We start from the raw sequence: 18,147 nt of genomic DNA on the forward strand, positions 1-18,147 counted from the left end.
CCATGCCCCGTACCGGCTGTAGAAGGGGTCCAGAAATTGTAGCCCAGGAGCATGCTTCGGTGGTAGCACAGGAGCTCTGGCCGGGCTAGCTTCAAGCAAAGTGGATGGAAACGCTAGCCAGGAGTAGTCATCTGGGGTTGCGGTTAGCTAGTTGTGAAGATCCAGATGAAAATGTTCAGTTTGCAGTGGGAATCCGGGGATAAAAATAATAGGTCCGTTATGCTCTGGTTAGAGTTACGTTGTTCGAACTGGAAGCTGAAGGTTAGCTGATGACCGCTGGCAATGGTTTGCTGACTGATAGCTGGTAGTTAGTTGGCTAGCTTCAGTTGAGGGATTCCAGATCCAAAGTAAATATAGATACTTTAGAGAAAATTAAAGCAGATCAACGCTACATTGGGTGAGGCGGGTTGCATGAGAGTATTTAGATGTTGAGGTTTAGCAAAATATTTAAAAAGATATGCGAAGAAAAATATGTAAAAAACTATATATACAAGGGACACGACAGGACAAAGATGTCTGACTGCTACGTCATCTTGGCGTGCAGACTCAGGACGTGACGCAGGGCATCCAGGCTAAAGAGTTCAAACCTGGTTTCATCAGACCAGATAATCTTGTTTCTCATGGTCTGAGAGTCCTTTAGAGTCCTTTAGATGCGGGCTGTCATGTGCCTTTTACTGAGGAGTGGCTTCTGTCTGTCTCCTAATTCATGGAGTGCTGCAGAGATGGTTGTCCTTCTAGAAGGTTCTGGAAGGTTCTCCCATCTCCACAGATGATCTCTGGAGCTCTGTCAGAGTGACCATCGGGTTCTTGGTCACCTCCCTGACTAAGGTAATTCTCCCCCGATTGCCCAGCTCTTGGAAGAGTCTTGGTGGTTCCAAACTTCTTCCATTTAAGAATGATGGAGGCCACTGGGTTCTTGGGGACCGTCAATGCTGCAGAAGTGTTTTGGTACCACTTCCCCAGATCTCTGCCTTAATACAATCCTGTCTCGGAGCTCCACGGACAATTCCTTCACCCTCATGGCTTGGTTTATGCTCTGACATGCATCGTCAACTATTGGACCTTATATAGACAGGTGTGTACCTTTCCAAATCATGTCCAGTCAATTGAATTTACCACAGGTGGACTCCAATCAACTTGTAGAAACATCTCAAGGATGATCAATGGAAACAAGATGCACCTGAGCTCAATTTTGAGTCTCATAGCAAAGGGTCTGAATACTTATGTAAATAAGTTCTTTCAGTTTTTTTATTTTTAATGAATTTTCAAAAATGTCATTTTGTCATTATGGGATATTGTGTGTAGATTGATGAGGAGGAAAATATAAAATGTAATCCATTTTAGAATAAGGCTGTGACGTAACAAAATGTGGAAGAAGTCAAAGGGTCTGAATATTTTACGATTGCACTGTAGGCTGTTATATGTAGGCTATAGAGATATGTTGACAGCTTGCATAATAATGACACAGGAGAAGCAGAGTCCTGGTTAACCTTTGCCTGCCCTGTTGACATTTGTTATCAAAGAAAACTGCAGTAAACAATATGGTTATCAGAAACAAATTGCCGACCAACGACCCCAGAAACGACCCCAGTAATGGACCTTTTGAAGGACAAGCTTGCATTCTTGTATAGCTTAATATCATAGGCTTACTATTACCACTCTAGTAGAGTTATATCATATCTGAACTATAAATATAAAATGACAAAGCCTGTTCATGGAGCCTGTTCACACCCCCTTTATGGTAGAGTGGCCAGACAGAAGCCACTCCTCAGTAAAAGGCACAAGACAGCCCGCATGTGTACTACAATGTTTAGCAGAATGTCACAACATGTTTGGATGCATTTCATGGAACCCTTTAAAACACTAGTACACACTGACCCACACTTATTAAAATGAGCTTCCTAAAAGGGGAGTTTCTTTATACAATATGTACACTCACAATGTTCTCAGTGGAAATTCACTTGGCATGTTGAACTATTTGAATGGCACTGCTGGGAAACTTTGGGAAATATGCGTTTTACCTTACAGTAGTTCCTTTGCACTCAGCTAATCATTAATGAGTCATAAAAGACGATTATGTGACTGTCTTTCATTTATTTCTAACCAAGCCTCCCATGACGTTTGGGCCCAGTCAGTCAAGTCACAGAGAAGACACAGACAGAAAGACCCAACCTTGGAAATGGAGCTGGACCAAGGCAAGATGGATCAGGAGCCAGGCAGGCCCACATGGAAAAGGCAGATCGAGTTCACCCTGGCTGGGATCGGCTGTGCTGTGGGGCTGGGGAACATATGGCGGTTCCCTTATCTGTGCTACAGGAGTGGAGGAGGTGAGAGGAAATTTCTGATGAGTCAGCCCTGATAGAAGACTAAAACCCAATGACTATATAGCATAACCAGACTTACGTCACCTTATTAATTTATATTGTTGAGAATACATATGTTTGTGAATGAAAGTTTTACATTTGTCTGGGTATATGATAGCATGTTTTCTGTTGTCATGTTGATAGAAAATGTCAGGGTGATATTAATGGTTAATACTGTGGAGGAAAGCATAATCTTAGAGTAGAGTTTTTTGTACTATGACATAAGATGATGATCCACCACATTTTATTGTGAGATACTTGAATAATGCCATAATGACATGCCACTTGTCACTGTCATTGGTTATGAATACGATTTTATTGAGTTGTAGTTATCATGGAGAGAGAATTAAGAATTTTACCAGGTATTACATTTTGTCCAATGATCAGAATTAATTCAGAATGTCATAACAACAACATGTAATGTTTCAATTAAAATTACCTTGAGCACTGAGAACCTAACAAGCAATTGACCTTTCTATACACAGCTACAAAAACACGGGGGGGGGGGGGGGGGGGGTGAATGACTTTATTAAAGATTAGACGAGGTCAGATATGCACCACTGACTCACCAACGCATGGCAATGTTAAACTTGCTGTGAAAATATAACTTGGGGACACGTTGACACACTAGTCAAAACATTTCCATGTCTCCCTGTTTTCGATGATGAGAAGGGTGGGTATATGTTCAAATTCTAGTTTAAAATAAAATAATATGGCCTCCCAAGTGGCGCAGCGGTCTAAAGCACTGCATTGCAGTGTTGTGGAATCACTTCAGCCTGGAGTTCGATCCCAGGCTGTGTTACAACTGGCCGTAGGGTCCCGTAGGGTGGTGCACAATTGGCCCAGTGTCATCCAGGTTAGGGTAGGGTTTGGCTGAGGGGCTTTACTTGGCTTTACACTCTACCAACTCCATGTGGTGGGCCGGGTGCCTGTAAGCTGTGTTTAGTTGAATGTTGTTTCCTCCGACACATTGGTGAAGCTGGCTTCTGGGTTAAGTGAGCGGGTGTTAAGAAGCACAGCTTGGCAGGTCATGTTTTGGAGGCAATGAGTTTGGCTGGGGGGGGGGTTGAATGACTTTATTGTTTTGGAGGACAGCTGACAGATGACATCGCCTCTCCCGAGCCTGTTGGGGAGTTGCAGCAATGAGACAAGTTTGTAATTGGATTGAAATTGGATATCATGAAAGAGGGAGTCACATTTTTTTGTTTAATATGCAACCTCAATCCTATCCCTCTAGGCAATTTCAAGAAACATACTTCAGTCCCACTAAAGTTACTGTGTTACTGATATATTGCTGCTTTATGTCCTGGTCAGGTGCATTCCTGATTCCCTACCTGCTGATGCTGCTGGTGATGGGAATTCCTCTGCTCTACATGGAGCTGATTCTGGGACAGTACATGAGAAGAGGGCCTGTTCATGCCCTGGCTAAAGCCTGCCCGCTGCTCAAAGGTACTGAAGCATACAGTATCTGTCCCCCCCTCTACTGGAGCATCATTTTAGTGTCGCGTTTTTACATAGTCAAACTAAAAATGGCAAAGTCAAACTAAAACCGTCAGTCAAACATAAACCTATGAAATGGCACTGGTGTCCAACAGCATCATAAACATTTTGCTGACTCACTCACTATGCATAAGGTTGTAACTAACTAAGTATTTTAAGATTCATGTAAGTTGTAAATGACAGAAGTGACAATGTTATTTGCCCATCCCTTAGGAGTGGGCCTGGCGACTGTGGCCATCTCCTTCATCATGTGTACTTACTACAACATCATCATCACATGGGGTCTGTACTACCTGTTCAGCTCCTTCCAGAGTCCGCTGCCCTGGCAGAGCTGCAACAACACATGGAACACCCCCAACTGCACCGATCACATAAACCCGAACACCAGCTCACACTCCTCCACCGCCAGCCAGCAGTTCTTCAAGTAGGTCTCACTCTCAATGTGGGCTAGCACACATATGTACTGTATTTATTTTGGCAGTGAAGCAAAAACCGTTAATTTGGCTCTTTTAGATCAAATGTTATGTACTGAATGATGCGACAGTACAGAATGTCACCTCTTATTTGAAGAGATGTTCATACATGTGTTTAACCATTTAGAAGTGAATGCACTTTTTTTTTTTTACCTACCTAGGCAAGTCAGTTAAGAACATTCTTATTTTCAATGACAGCCTAGGAACATTGGGTTAACTGCCTTGCTCAGAGGCAGAACAACAGAGTTTTACCTTGTCATCTCGGAGATTCGATCTTGCAACCTTTTGGTTACTAGTCCAACGCTCTAACCACTAGGCTACCTGCCGCCCCGCTTGATGTATCTAGTCCCCCCATTAGAAGGTGTTGTGAGTATTTGGACAAATTCATTTATAGCGTATAAAAGTTTAGTCAAAAGTTTAGCATTTGTTCCCATATTCCTAGCATGCATTGACTACATCAAACTTGTGACTACAAACTTGTTGGATGCATTTGCAGTTTGTTTTGGTTGTGTTTCGGAATTATGTTGTGCCCGATAGAAATTAATGGTAAATAATGTATTGTGTCATTTTGGAGTCACTTTTATTGTATATAAGAATATGTTGTTGAACACTTCTACATAAATGTGGATACTACCATGACTACAGATAATCATGAATGAATCGTAAATAATGTTGAGTGGGAAAGATGCACGAGGCGCATGCACTTGCCAATAGGATGCATGGGTAGTGATTATGTATCAACAAAACTGTGGTTATATACAGTACATTCTGAAATTATTCAGACCCTTTGACTTTTTCCACATTTTGTTACGTTACAGCCTAATTCTAAAATTGATTAAATAACAAATGTTCCTTGTCAATCTATACACATTACCCCATAATGACAAATTGAAAACAAGTTTTTAAAAATGTTTTCACATTTATTACAAATAAAAAAATAGAAATACAGAGAAGTATATTGACTGGCTCTCATCAAGCTGCCCACTCAAGAAAAAAATGCAAACTGTAACCAGTGCCTGCAACATGGTTCATGTTGTCAGTCAACCTACCAGGGTATTTACAAACAGCACAGAAATGAAATCATCACCATGTATTGATCACATCTTTACTAACGCTGCAGAAATACAATTTGATTTAAAGCAGTATCCAAATCCATAGGATGTAGGGATCATAATATAATAGCCATTTCTAGGAAAACCAAAGTTCTAAAAGGCTGGGCCTAATATAGTGTATAATATAGTGTATAAGAGGTCATAGAAGAAGTTTTGTAGTGATTCATATGTTGATGATGTAAAGAATATTTGCTGGTCTGTGGTGTGTAATGAGGAGCAACCAGACGCTGCGCTTGCACATTTATGTTTACTACAGTTACTAATAAGCATGCACCCATTAAGAAAATGACTGTAAAAACTGTTAAATTCCTCATCAACTTGGATTGATGAGGAATTGAAACATTTTATGGTAGAAAGGGATGAGGCAAAAGGTATGGCAAATAAGTCTGGCAGCCCAACTGGCAGCCCAACTGGCAGCCCAACTGATTGGCAAACGTACTGCAAATTAAGAAATCATGTGACTATTTGAAATAGTAACAATCTTTGGAGCACCTTAAAGGACATTTTGGGGAAAAAAGCCAACTCGGCTCCGTCATTCATTGAATCAGATGGCTCATTTATCACAAAACCCACTGATATTGCCAACTACTTGAATTACTTTTTCATTGGCAAGATAAACTAACGTAGGGATGACATGCCAGCAACAAATGCTGACACGACACATCCAAGTGTATCTGACCAAATTATGAAAGAGCAAAAATTGTACTTTTGAATTCCGTAAAGTCAGTGTGGAAGAGGGGAGAAAGGTATTGTTGTCAATCAACAATGACAAGCCACCGGGGTCTGACAATCTGAATGGAAAATTACTGAGGATAATAGCGGATGATATTCCCACTCCTATTTGCCACATCTTCAATTTAATCCTACTAGAAAGTGTATACCCTCAGGCCTGGAGGGAAGCTAAAGTCATTCCGCTACCCAAGAATGGTAAAGCCCCCTTCACTGGCTCAAATAGCCAACCAATCAGCCTGTTACCAACCCTGAGTAAACTTCTGGAAAAAATTGTGTTTGACCAGATACAATGCTATTTCACAGTAAACAAATTGACTACAGACTTTCAGCATGCATATAGGGAAGGACACTCAACAAGCACGGCACTTACACAAATGACTAATGATTGTCTGAGAGAAATTGATGATAAAATGATTGTGGGGGCTGTCTTGTTAGACTTCAGTGCAGCTTTTGACATTTTCAATCAAAGTCTGCTGCTGGAAAAACATATGTGTTATGGCTTTACACCCCCTGCTATAATGTGGATAAAGAGTTACTTGTCTAACAGAACACACAGGGTGGTCTATAATGGAAGCCTCTCAAACATAATACAGGTAGAAGTAGGAATTCCCCAGGGTAACTGTTTAAGCCCCTTGCTTTTTTCAATCTTTACTAAAGATATGCCACTGGCTTTGAGTAAGGCAAGTGTGTCTATGTATGCGGATGACTCAACACTATAGACGTCAGCTATTACAGTGACTGAAATGACGGCAACACTTAACAAAGAGCTGCAGTTAGTTTCGCAATGGGTAACAATGAATAAGTTAGTCTTAAATACTTCAAAAACTAAAAGTATTGTATTTTGGACAAATCATTCACTAAACCTACCGGAAAACAGAATAATAAAAATAAATGGGTACATAACCCAACGCACACCAGGACAGACGTGCAAAAGCACTTACAATAAACAATCACCGACAAGGGACATGAGGGGGAACAGAGGGTTAAATACACAACATGTAATTGATGGGATTGGAACCAGGTGTGATGGAAGACAAGACAAAACCAAAGGAAAATGAAAATAGGATCAGCGAAGGCTATAAGGTCGGTGACTTCGACCGCCGAATGCTGCCCGAACAAGGAGAGGGACCAACTTCGGCGGAAGTCGTGACAGTACCCCCCCGACGCGCGGCTCCAGCTGCGTGTGGACACCGGCCTCGGGGACGACCCAGAGGGCGAGGCGCAGGGCGATCCGGACGAAGATGGTGGAACTCCTGCAGCATAGATGGGTCCAACACGTCCTTGACCGGAACCCAGCACCTCTCCTCTGGGCCGTAACCCTCCCACTCCACGAGATACTGAAGGCCCGGCACCTCGAATCCAGTATGGAGCAAACGGAGTACGCCGGGGCCCCCCCAATGTCCAGAGGGGGCGGAGGAAAATCCCGCACCTCAGACTCCTGGAGCGGGCCAGCCACCACAGGCCTGAGGAGAGACACATGGAACGAGAAGTTAATACGGTAATCGTGTGGAAGCTGTAACCTATAACATACCTCGTTCACTCTCCTATGGACTTTAAATGGCCCCACAAACCACAGACCCAGCTTCCAGCAGGGCAGGCGGAGGGGCAGGTTTCGGGTCGAGAGCCAGACCCGGTCTCCCGGTGCAAACACAGAGGTCTCACTGCGGTGGAGATCTGCATTCCTCTTTTGTCGCGTCATAGGCCTGCTGAAGGTGGACACGGACAGCTTCCCATGTCTCCTCCGCGCGCCTGAACCAGTCGTCCACTGCAGGAACCTCGGTCTGACCCTGATGCCAAGGCGCCAGAACCGGCTGGTACCCCAGTACGCACTGGAAGGGAGATAGGTTAGTGGAGGAGTGGCGGAGCGAGTTCTGTGCCATATCGGCCCAGGGCACGAACGCCGCCCACTCCCCCGGCCGGTCCTGGCAATAGGACCGCAGAAACCTGCCCACATCCTGGTTAACTCTCTCCACCTGCCCATTACTCTTGGGGTGAAACCCTGAAGTAAGGCTGATCGAGACCCCCAGACATTCCATGAACGCCTTCCAGACCCTATACGTAAACGGTTGACCCCGATCAGACACTATATCCTCAGGCACCCCGTAGTGCCAGAAGACGTGTGTAAACAAGGCCTCCGCAGTCTGTAGGGCCGTAGGGAGACCGGGCAGAGGGAGGAGAGGACAGGACTTAGAGAAACGATCCACAACAACCAGGATTGTGGTGTTACCTTGTGAGAGTGGTAGATCAGTCAGAAAATCCACGACAGGTGCAACCAAGGCCGCTGCGGAATGGGAAAGGGGTGTAGCTTACCTCTGGGCAGGTGCCTAGGAGCCTTACACTGGGCTCAAACCAAGCAAGAGGAAACATAAACCCTCACGTCCTTAGCCAAGGTAGGCCACCAGTACCTCCCGCTCAAACAGCGCACTGTCCGACCGATCCCAGGATGACCAGAGGAGGGTGACGTGTGGGCCCAATAGATCAACCGGTCATGAACAGCAGACGGGACGTACAGATGCCCAGTGGGACACTGGACGGAAGCGGGCTCTGCACGTAACGCTTGCTCAATGTCCGTGTCCAGCTCCCACACTACCGGCGCCACCAGGCAGGATGCGGGGAGTATGGGAGTGGGATCCATGGACCGCTCCTCTGTGTCATACAGCCGGGACAATGTGTCTGCCTTCACGTTCTGGGAGCCTGGTCTGTAAGAAAGGGTAAACACAAAACGGGTGAACAATATAGCCCACCTTGCCTGACGAGGGTTCAGTCTCCTCGCTGCCCGGATGTACTCCAGATTGTGGTGGTCAGTCCAGATGAGAAAAGGGTGTCTAGCCCCCTCAAGCCAATGTCTCCACGCCTTCAAGGCCTTGATGACAGCCAACAGCTCCCGGTCCCCCACGTCATAGTCTTGCTCCGCCGGGCCGAGCTTCTTTGAGAAGAAGGCACAGGGGCGGAGCTTCGGTGGCGTACCCTAGCGCTGAGAGAGCACAGCTCCTATCCCAGCCTCGGACACATCCACCTCCACTATGAACGCCAAAGAGGGATCCGGATGGGCCAGCATGGGAGCCGAGGTAAACAGAGCCCTCAGGTGACTAAAAGCCCTGTCCGCCTCAGCTGACCAGTGCAAGCATTACCCCCCTTCAGCAGTGAGGTAATGGGTGCCGCTACCTGACCAAAATCCCTGATAAACCTCCGGTAGTAGTTGGCAAACCCTAAGAACCGCTGCACCTCCTTTACCGTGGTGGGTGTCAGCCAATTACACGCAACTTCAATGCGGTCACTCTCCATCTCCACCCCTGAGGTGGAAATGCGATACCCTAGGAAGGAGACGGACTGTTGGAAGAACAGGCATTTCTCAGCCTTGACGTACAGGTCATGCTCCGACAGGCAACCAAGCACTCTGCGCACCAGGGACACATGCTCGGCGCATGTAGCGGAGTATATCAAAATGTCATCAATATACACCACTACACCCTGCCCGTGCAGGTCCCTGAAACTCTCGTCTACAAAGACTTGGAAGACTGATGGCGCATTCATCAACCCGCACGGCATGACGAGGTACTCACTACTGCTCAGAGGTGGTACTGAAAGCCGTCTTCCACTTGTCTCCCTCTCGGATACGCACCAGGTTGTAAGCACTCCTTTAGTGAAGAAGCGCGCGCCCCGTGACTCTATCGCTGTGGCTATGAGCGGTAGCGGGTAACTATACCTCACACTGATCTGATTCAGACCCCGATAGTCAATATATGGGCGCCGACCTCCCTCGTTCTTCTTCACAAAAAATCAACTTGAGGAGGCGGGTGAAGTGGAGGACCAAATGTATCCCTGACGCAGGGATATGTTTCCATAGCCTCCGTCACCGCCTGTGAGAGGGGATACACGTGACTTCTGGGAAGTGCAGCGTCTACCAGCAGATCTATCGCGCAATCACCCCGTCGATGAGATGGTAATTAAGTCGCCTTCTTTTTGGAGAAGGCGAGAGCCAAATCGGCATATTCAGGGGGAATGCGCACGGTGGAGACCTGGTCTGGACTCGCCACCGTAGTAGCACCAACGTAAACCCCTAAACACCTACCTGAGCACTCTCGCGACCACCCTGTGAGAGCCCTCTGTGGCCAAGAAACAGTGGGGTTATGACAAGCTAACCAGGATAGGCCCAGCACCACGGGAAACGCAGGAGAGTCAATAAGGAAGAGACTAATTCTCTCCGTGTGACCCCCCTGCGTCACCATGCCCAAAGGAGCGGTGACCTCCCTAATCAACCCTGACCCTAATGGTCGACTATCTAAGGCGTGAACGGGGAAGGGCACATCCACGGGAACAATGGGGAACCCTAAACTATGGGCTAACACTCTATCAGTAAAATTTACAGCCGTGCCTGAATCGACGAGCGCCTTATGCGGGGAATGCAGGGAAAACTTAGGGAAAGTGACAAGCACAAACATATGTGCAACAGAGGGCTCTGAGTGAGAATGGTGCCGGCTCACCTGGGGTGACACCAGAGCGCCCTGCCTGCTGCCTCAATCCCCAGAGGAACCAACCCGGCACCGACCGGCAGTGTGACCTCTGCGGCCACAGATGGTGCAAGAGCTGGAACCCCCTCTGGTCTCCCTGGGTACCGCCCCTCCCAGCTCCATGGGTATTGGAGAGGGCGTGCTGGAGGTTGGAACCACCAGACCCCGATCTGAATGTCCGCGGGTTGCCAGCAGATTGTCCAGCCGGATGGACAGGTCCACCAGCTGGTCGAACGTGAGGGTGGTGTCTATGCAGGCCAACTCCCGACAGATGTCCTCACGCAGACTGCAGCGGTAATGGTCGATCAGGGCCCTGTTGTTCCATTCCACGCCAGCAGCCAGGGTCCTAAACTCCAGGGCAAACTCCTGGGCGCTCCTCATCTCCTGCCTCAGATGGAAGAGGCGTTCACCTGCTGCTCTACCCTCGGGCGGGTGGTCGAAGACTGCCCGGAAACGGCGGGTGAACTCCTCAAACTGGTCCAACGCTGCATCTCCCTCTCTCCACACGCCGTTGTGTAACATTAGTGTAACATTAGTTTTAAAAAAACACCTTAAGGAACAGCGGAAACTGTAAAGCAACACAAACATTGGCACAGACGCATGCATACACACACACAATAACATAATGTCACTTTCTGACCTTAGTTCCTTTATTATGTCTTTGTGTTAGTTTGGTCAGTGCGTGAGTTGGTGTGGGTAGTTTATGTTATTTTTTCTATGTTGTATTTCTGTGTTTGGCCTAGTATGGTTCTCAATCAGAGGCAGCTGTCGATTGTTGTCTCTGATTGAGAATCATACTTAGGTAGCCTGTTTTCTCCATTTTGGTTGTGGGTGATTATTTTCTGTTTAGTGTTTTTCGTCATCTTACAGAACTGTTTCGGTTTCGTTTCATTCTCTTTGTTATTTTGTTTAGTGTTCTGAGTTTAAATAAATATATCATGAACACATACCACGCTGCGCTTTGGTCCTCCTCTCCTTCCACCGAAGACAACCGTTACACATAAGTACTATACATACACATGGATTTAGTACTGTAGATATGTGGTAGTGGTGGAGTAGGGGCCTAAGGGCACACAGTGTGTTGTGAAATCTGTGAATGTATTGTAATGTTTTTAAATTTGTATAAACTGCCTTAATTATTCTGGACCCCAGGAAGAGTAGCTGCTGTAGCTAATGGGGATCCATAATAAATACAAAATACATTGAGCCATGACTACGTGGAACTCTTTCCACATCAGGTAACTGATGCAAGCAGTAGAATCAGATTTAAAAAGCAGGTAAAAATACACCTTATGGAACAGCGGGGACTGTGAAGTAACACAAACATAGGCACAGACACATGCATACACACTATACACACACGTACACATTTTGCGTTGTAGATTTGTGGTAGTGGAGTATGGGCCTGAGGGCACACATTTAGTGTGTTGTGAATTCTGTAATGAATGTATTGTAATGTTGTTAAAATTGTATAGCTGCCTTCATTTTGCAAGATCCCAGGAAGAGAGCTAACGGGGATCCATAACAAATACAAATACAAAAATTGCCCTGGTATTTCGCAAAGATTATCCAAACCCAAAATAGATTCTTCCCTCGCTACCATAAAGAATGAGCCCGGTATTATTACTGGACCTATTGTGAACAGCATCGGTAGTAATTGCATAGCTTTAGATTCTGTCCCTGTTACCCCGCTAAATGCAATACTTTTTCATTGTAAATTTTGCCAATTTGACGACCGCTCAGAGGCCACATTCCCCTATGCGTTACTTGCAACTGGAAAGCTTGTTGTTGCTCGCTAGTCAGTGAATGGCTTTTCACTGCAGAATTAATTTGTTGTCAGATTTAACTCTCCGCTTGATTTCATTTTTCTTACCCCAGGCACCGGTAATGAGTTTAAGAGTATGTTTAGCAGTGACTACACACATTGCTAAGTGAGCGGAATTAAATTCCACTCTCAATGCGGCTTGAAATATCTCCACCATGTGGAGTGCTGGCCCACCACCCCTGCAATACCAGTTTTGGCGGTGGGTTTCAACCCTGCCATCAAAGCGGAGGTACAAATTCCAGCATCTTCATTAAAATGATCTGCTAGTGCCAGATTGGTGTGCAACGTGTCTTCCATCCTATCAACGTACTAACGTACGTTTTTTGACTCTGAGTGCATCTACTAATTTTGCTAAGGTCAGGGCGGAAACAAATATTTCCAATATCTGTCACAAATAATTAAATTTGTTCTTGCAAGGTTGCTTGGTCACATGCCACACAAGCGGACAACCAGGCGGGAGCAGGGTAGTTTCCGACTAATTGTGCCAACATTGCTCTTGGCAATAGGGAACGGACAACATGATCATAATCAGCAGCATGGAATCCAAAAACTCGTCCCTGATTCCTTAGGAAACTGATAAATTCCTGATCCTCTTTAACCGGGACAGGTGCTTCTTTCATTATGCTAAGCATTTCAACAATACTCAGCGGCTGGTGTTGGTGTTTAATTTGGTGTCGTGTTATAGGTTGGCCATCTGGCAGTATGGGGTTCCCTCCCTCTGGGAGTATCAGCCCCGGGTAATAAGTCATCGCAACTGCATGAGTACGAACCGGGCGCACCTCTCTATGGTTTCCAAGGTCCTTTGGATCTATGATCTAGTCCAGGACAACTATGTCCCTGCATATGACCCTGCATATCTTTATTTTGAGCTTTATCGGTTCTACTTTTCTGTTGATAAAACACCAACATCAAAACGCTTGTATATATTGAGCTTGCGATTTGTCATTGATGCCATTGTGCCATGCCACAACAGCATCTCTGATTTCTTTATCTGATAGGAATTTTCCATCAACATGGAAATGATGACCAATTTTATCAAATTTGCTCAATTTTCCCCATACTCGAGCCGAATTGGTTGGTTGTTTGTGATCTTTTTTTAGAGCATCCATGGCTTTGCTAAAGTTTTCCTCTTCTTTTCCCCCTTTTACGGGAGTGTGAGACACCATGGATGCCATTTCAATGCTGGTTATTTCTGCTCCTCACAGTGAAGCACGGTAGTGGCAGCATCATGCTGTGGGGATGTTTTTCACCAGCAGGGACTGGCAAACTGGTCAGAATTGAAGGAATGATGGATGGTGCTATATACAGGGAAATTATTGAGGAAACCTGTTTCAGTCTTCCAGGGATTTGAGACTGGGACAGAGGTTCACCTTCCAGCAGGACAATGACCCTAAGCATACTGCTAAAGCAACATTTGAGTGGTTTAAGGGGAAACATTTAAATGTCTTGGAATGGCCTAGTCAAAGCCCAGACCTCAGTCCAATTGAGAATCTGTGGTATGACTTAAAGATTGCTGTACACCAGCGAAACCCATCCAACTTGAAGGAGCTGAAGCAGTTTTGCCTTGAAGAATGGGCAAAAATCTCAATGGCCAGATGTGCCAAGCTTATAGAGACATGCCCCAAGAGATTTACAGTTATGCACACTCAAGTTTTCTTTTTTTTGGTCATATTTCTTGTTTGTTTCACAAAAAAATATATGTTGCATCTTCAAAGTGGTAGGCATGTTGCGTAAATCAAATGATACAAACCCCCCAAAAATCTATTTTAATTCCAGATTGTAAGGCAACAAAACAGGAAAAATGCCAAGGGAGATGAATACTTTCACAAGCCACAGTATATTTATCACCTTCTAATAGGCGTTGTCAACTCCTTACACATCTAGACAACCAATACATCTCTGTTGCTAGGCAGGAATTAAATTGGTTCCTCTCACTGGTGTCGTCATTGCGCTGCCTGTTACTAAAACCTTTGTGAGTTTGGAAGTGTATGTGTCAGATAGTACTGCAGTAGGAGAGTCATTTGCTTTATCTTGGCCAGGTTGCAGTTGTAAATGAGAACTTGTTCTCAACTAGTTTACCTGGTTAAATAAAGATGAAATAAAAAATAAAAACATAACAATTGTGGTGGGCCTCTCTGGCCCCCTCCCAGAGGTTTCTTCTCACTTCATCTGTTGATTTGACCTCGAGACGCAATCCTTACTCCCTAGTTATGCAGCCAGCCTGCCTTATCAGAGACTAACAATGGCCTTTCACCTCTCTCATCAGAAACATGGAACAGAATATGAAGCTTCTACTCTCAGTAACTTTCTATATTCCTAGTTCCCATCTACCCTTCATTGACCCCAACATATACAGTACCAGTCAAAAGTTTGCACACACCTACTCATTCAAGGGTTTTTCTTTATTTTTTACTATTTTCTACATTGTAGAATAATAGTGAAGACATCACATCTATGAAATAACACATATGGAATCACCAAAAAAGTGTTAAATAAATCAAAATATTTGCCTTGATGACAACTTTGCACACTCTGCTTTTCAAGCTCTGTCAAGTTGGTTGTTGATCATTGCCGATTCAAGTAAGAACTGTAACTAGAGGCCTCCCGGGTGGCGCAGTGGTTAAGGCCGCTGTACTGCAGCGCCAGCTGTGCCATCAGAGTCCCTGGGTTCACGCCCAGGCTCTGTCGTAACCGGCCGTGCTCTATTCCATTTCTTTTTATAAAAAAAACTCCCTAGTACTTGACGATGACAAGCATACCCATAACATGATGCAGGCACCACCATGCTTGAAAATATGAAGAATGGTACTCAGTGATGTGTTGTGTTGGATTTGCCACAAACATAACACTTTGTATTCAGGACATAAAGTTAATTTCTTTGCCACATTCTTTTCAGTTTTACTTGCGTTTTTGCAAGCAGAATGCATGGGAATATTTTTATTCGGCACATGCTTCCTTCTTTTCACTCTGTCATTTAGGTTAGCTTTGTGGAGTATCTACAATGTTGTTGATCCATCCTCAGTTTTCTCCTATCACAGCCATTAAACTCTGTAACTGTTTTAAAATTCCCATTGGCCTCATGGTGAAATCCCTGAGCGGTTTCCTTCCTTCTCCGGCAACTGAGCTAGGAAGGTCACATGTATCTTTGTAGTGACAGGGTGTATTGATACCCCATCCAAAGCATAATTAATAACTTCACCATGTTCAAAGGGATATTCAGTGTCTGCTTTTTTATTTTTACACATCTAACAATAGGTGCCCTTCTTTACGTGGCATTGTAAAACCGCCCTGGTCTTTGTGGTTGAATCTGTGTTTTAAATGTACTGCTCTACTGAGGGACCTTACAGCTAATTGTGTTGGGTTGGGTACAGAATGTGTTGGGTACAGAAATTACAAAGTCATTCAAAAATCATGCTCAACACTATTATGGTACACAGACATTATTAATGCACATAGACAGCAAATTGTACTCCTGAACTTATTTAGGCTTGCCATAACAAAGGGGTTGAATACTTATTGACTTCTTGACATTTCAGCTTTTAATTTTGTACTAATTTGTAAAAATTCTGAAAATATCATTCCACTTTGACATTAAGGGGTATTGTGTGTAGGCTGTAACAAAACATGTGGAAACATTCAAGGGGTGTGAATACTTTCTGAAGGCACTGTATGAAAATACCCTCAAACAAAATATGATATTCTGTACTATCTCCTCATATAAACATTTGATGTCAAATCCCAAGTGCTGGAATATAACGAGCCAATTAAAAGTTTTATATTCACTGTATTCCAGGTGAATTTGACCTATGACATAATCTCATTCCACATCACATAAATGTGCAGACACAATCAGTGATTTGATTAATTAGGTAAAACTACCTGACCTATGGTGACCATTGGGGCGGGGGGGGGGGGGGGGGGGGGTCACTTAATAATCAGGTTAAAGGTAATTATTACTCAAATAAACAATCCAACCTGAATCAAGTGAAATGTTTATGGCTGAGCAGCAGTTTTGTGATCAATATAACTTAGATTATTGGCATCAGAGCTGTTGTTTGTGTCTCTGTGTGTGTTATGGGTATGGCGGTAGGCTTGAGGTTAAAGAAGCAGACTGGGAGCTGGAGGGTTGCCGGTTTGAACCCCCGGGATGCTTGCGGGGAGATCTGCAGGGAGTGAGCTGGCAGCCTTGGGTACTGTGACAGCAAAAAATAAAGCAAATGTGTTGTAGTTATAGGATGCTGGAGAGGACAGGGGGAGTGGAGGAGAGCGGGGTGCTGCGATGGGAACTCTTTCTCCTGCTCCTTTTGGCCTGGATCCTCCTCTACTTCTGCATCTTTAAGGGGGTCAAGTCAACAGGGAAGGTAAAAGAGAGAGAAAGAGACAGATAGACATGCTGACACAGAGAGAGAGATCAGGACTAGTTCTATGATATGCTTTACAAGTAAAAAAAGATGAGTGAGTAAATGTTCTTATCTCTGTTCAGTAATTTTTTACTCTTACGGCGACATAACATTTGGCTCTTTTACATTGATTCAGAGTTAGTGCACGTTTTTGTTGATTTTTGGCCATTGTGAACATTTTATAATATCATATTTTTACTACTATTTCTGTGTGTCTCCTCCAGGTGGTATACTTCACGGCTCTCTTCCCATATGTCATCCTGTTAGCTCTGTTGATTAACAATGTCCAGCTCCCAGGAGCTATGGAAGGCATCCGCTTTTTCATCGTGCCAAACTGGGAGAAACTCCTGGAGTTGGAGGTAAGAGGACTGAGGTACAGGCCCGATCCCTAACCTTGAAGGCAAAGTTTGCTTTTTTTACAACCAAATCTCTCTTTTTGATGTAAATGATATGTTATAGAAGGGTCCAGAATTTTTTTTCTCTCGATTTCACTTGTTTTTGAGAAACTTTAAAAAATACTTTTCCCCTTTTTTATTATAATATATTTTTTACTCCCTTTTTCATGATATCCATTTGGTAGTTACAGTCTTGTCCCATCACGACAACTCCCGTACGGACTAGGGGAGAGGCGAAGGTTGAGAACCGTGCAACCTCCGAAACACAACCCAGCCAAGCTGCACTGTTTCTTGACACAATGTCCGCTTCAGCCGGAAGCCAGCCGCACCAATGTGTCGGAGGAAACGCCGTACACCTGGCCACCGTGTCAGCGTGCATTGCACCCGACCCTCCACCGAAGTCGCTGGTGCGTGATGGGACAAGAACATCCCTGCCGGCCCAACCCTCCCCTAACCCGCACGACGCTGGGCCAATTGTGCGCCTCCCTATGGGTGTCCCGGTCACAGCCGGCTGCAACAGAGCCTGGACTCGAACCAGGATCTCTAGTGGCACAGCTAGCACTGCTTTTGAGGAACTTATCCCAACCAGTGATTCACTTCCCCAATCAAAAACCCCAGATTAACACTGAGGTTGGTGCTACCGCATACAGGGCTATCGCAGAGATTGTGTACACATGAAATCATTATTTTGACGCATTTGGGTGTTTCTGGAACCTCTGTTTACATTTTTTTCGGACCCCCCTGTACTGCACAATGAGGATGAGGAAGTGAGTCGCTGGTTTGGCTAAACATAACCCGAAAAACAACTAAAACAAACTGCAAATGCGTCCAACAAG

General features: G+C 44.9%; 1 protein-coding gene across 1 annotated transcript in view; it reads left to right on the forward strand.

Annotated features, from left to right (window-relative positions):
* Nucleotides 1-2,162: 2,162 nt before the first annotated feature.
* The window catches only part of LOC139422012 (sodium- and chloride-dependent GABA transporter ine), a 30,457-nt gene continuing 14,472 nt past the window's right edge, over nucleotides 2,163-18,147 (forward strand). Inside the window, exons 1-5 of the mRNA XM_071173155.1 lie at nucleotides 2,163-2,327; nucleotides 3,678-3,812; nucleotides 4,077-4,287; nucleotides 16,745-16,877; nucleotides 17,141-17,275. Coding sequence (XP_071029256.1) covers nucleotides 2,180-2,327; nucleotides 3,678-3,812; nucleotides 4,077-4,287; nucleotides 16,745-16,877; nucleotides 17,141-17,275 — 762 coding nt within the window. The 5' untranslated portion in view covers nucleotides 2,163-2,179. The remainder of the gene's footprint in view (nucleotides 2,328-3,677; nucleotides 3,813-4,076; nucleotides 4,288-16,744; nucleotides 16,878-17,140; nucleotides 17,276-18,147) is intronic.

Source organism: Oncorhynchus clarkii, chromosome 12, assembly GCF_045791955.1.
Source record: "Oncorhynchus clarkii lewisi isolate Uvic-CL-2024 chromosome 12, UVic_Ocla_1.0, whole genome shotgun sequence".
NCBI lineage: Eukaryota > Metazoa > Chordata > Actinopteri > Salmoniformes > Salmonidae > Oncorhynchus > Oncorhynchus clarkii.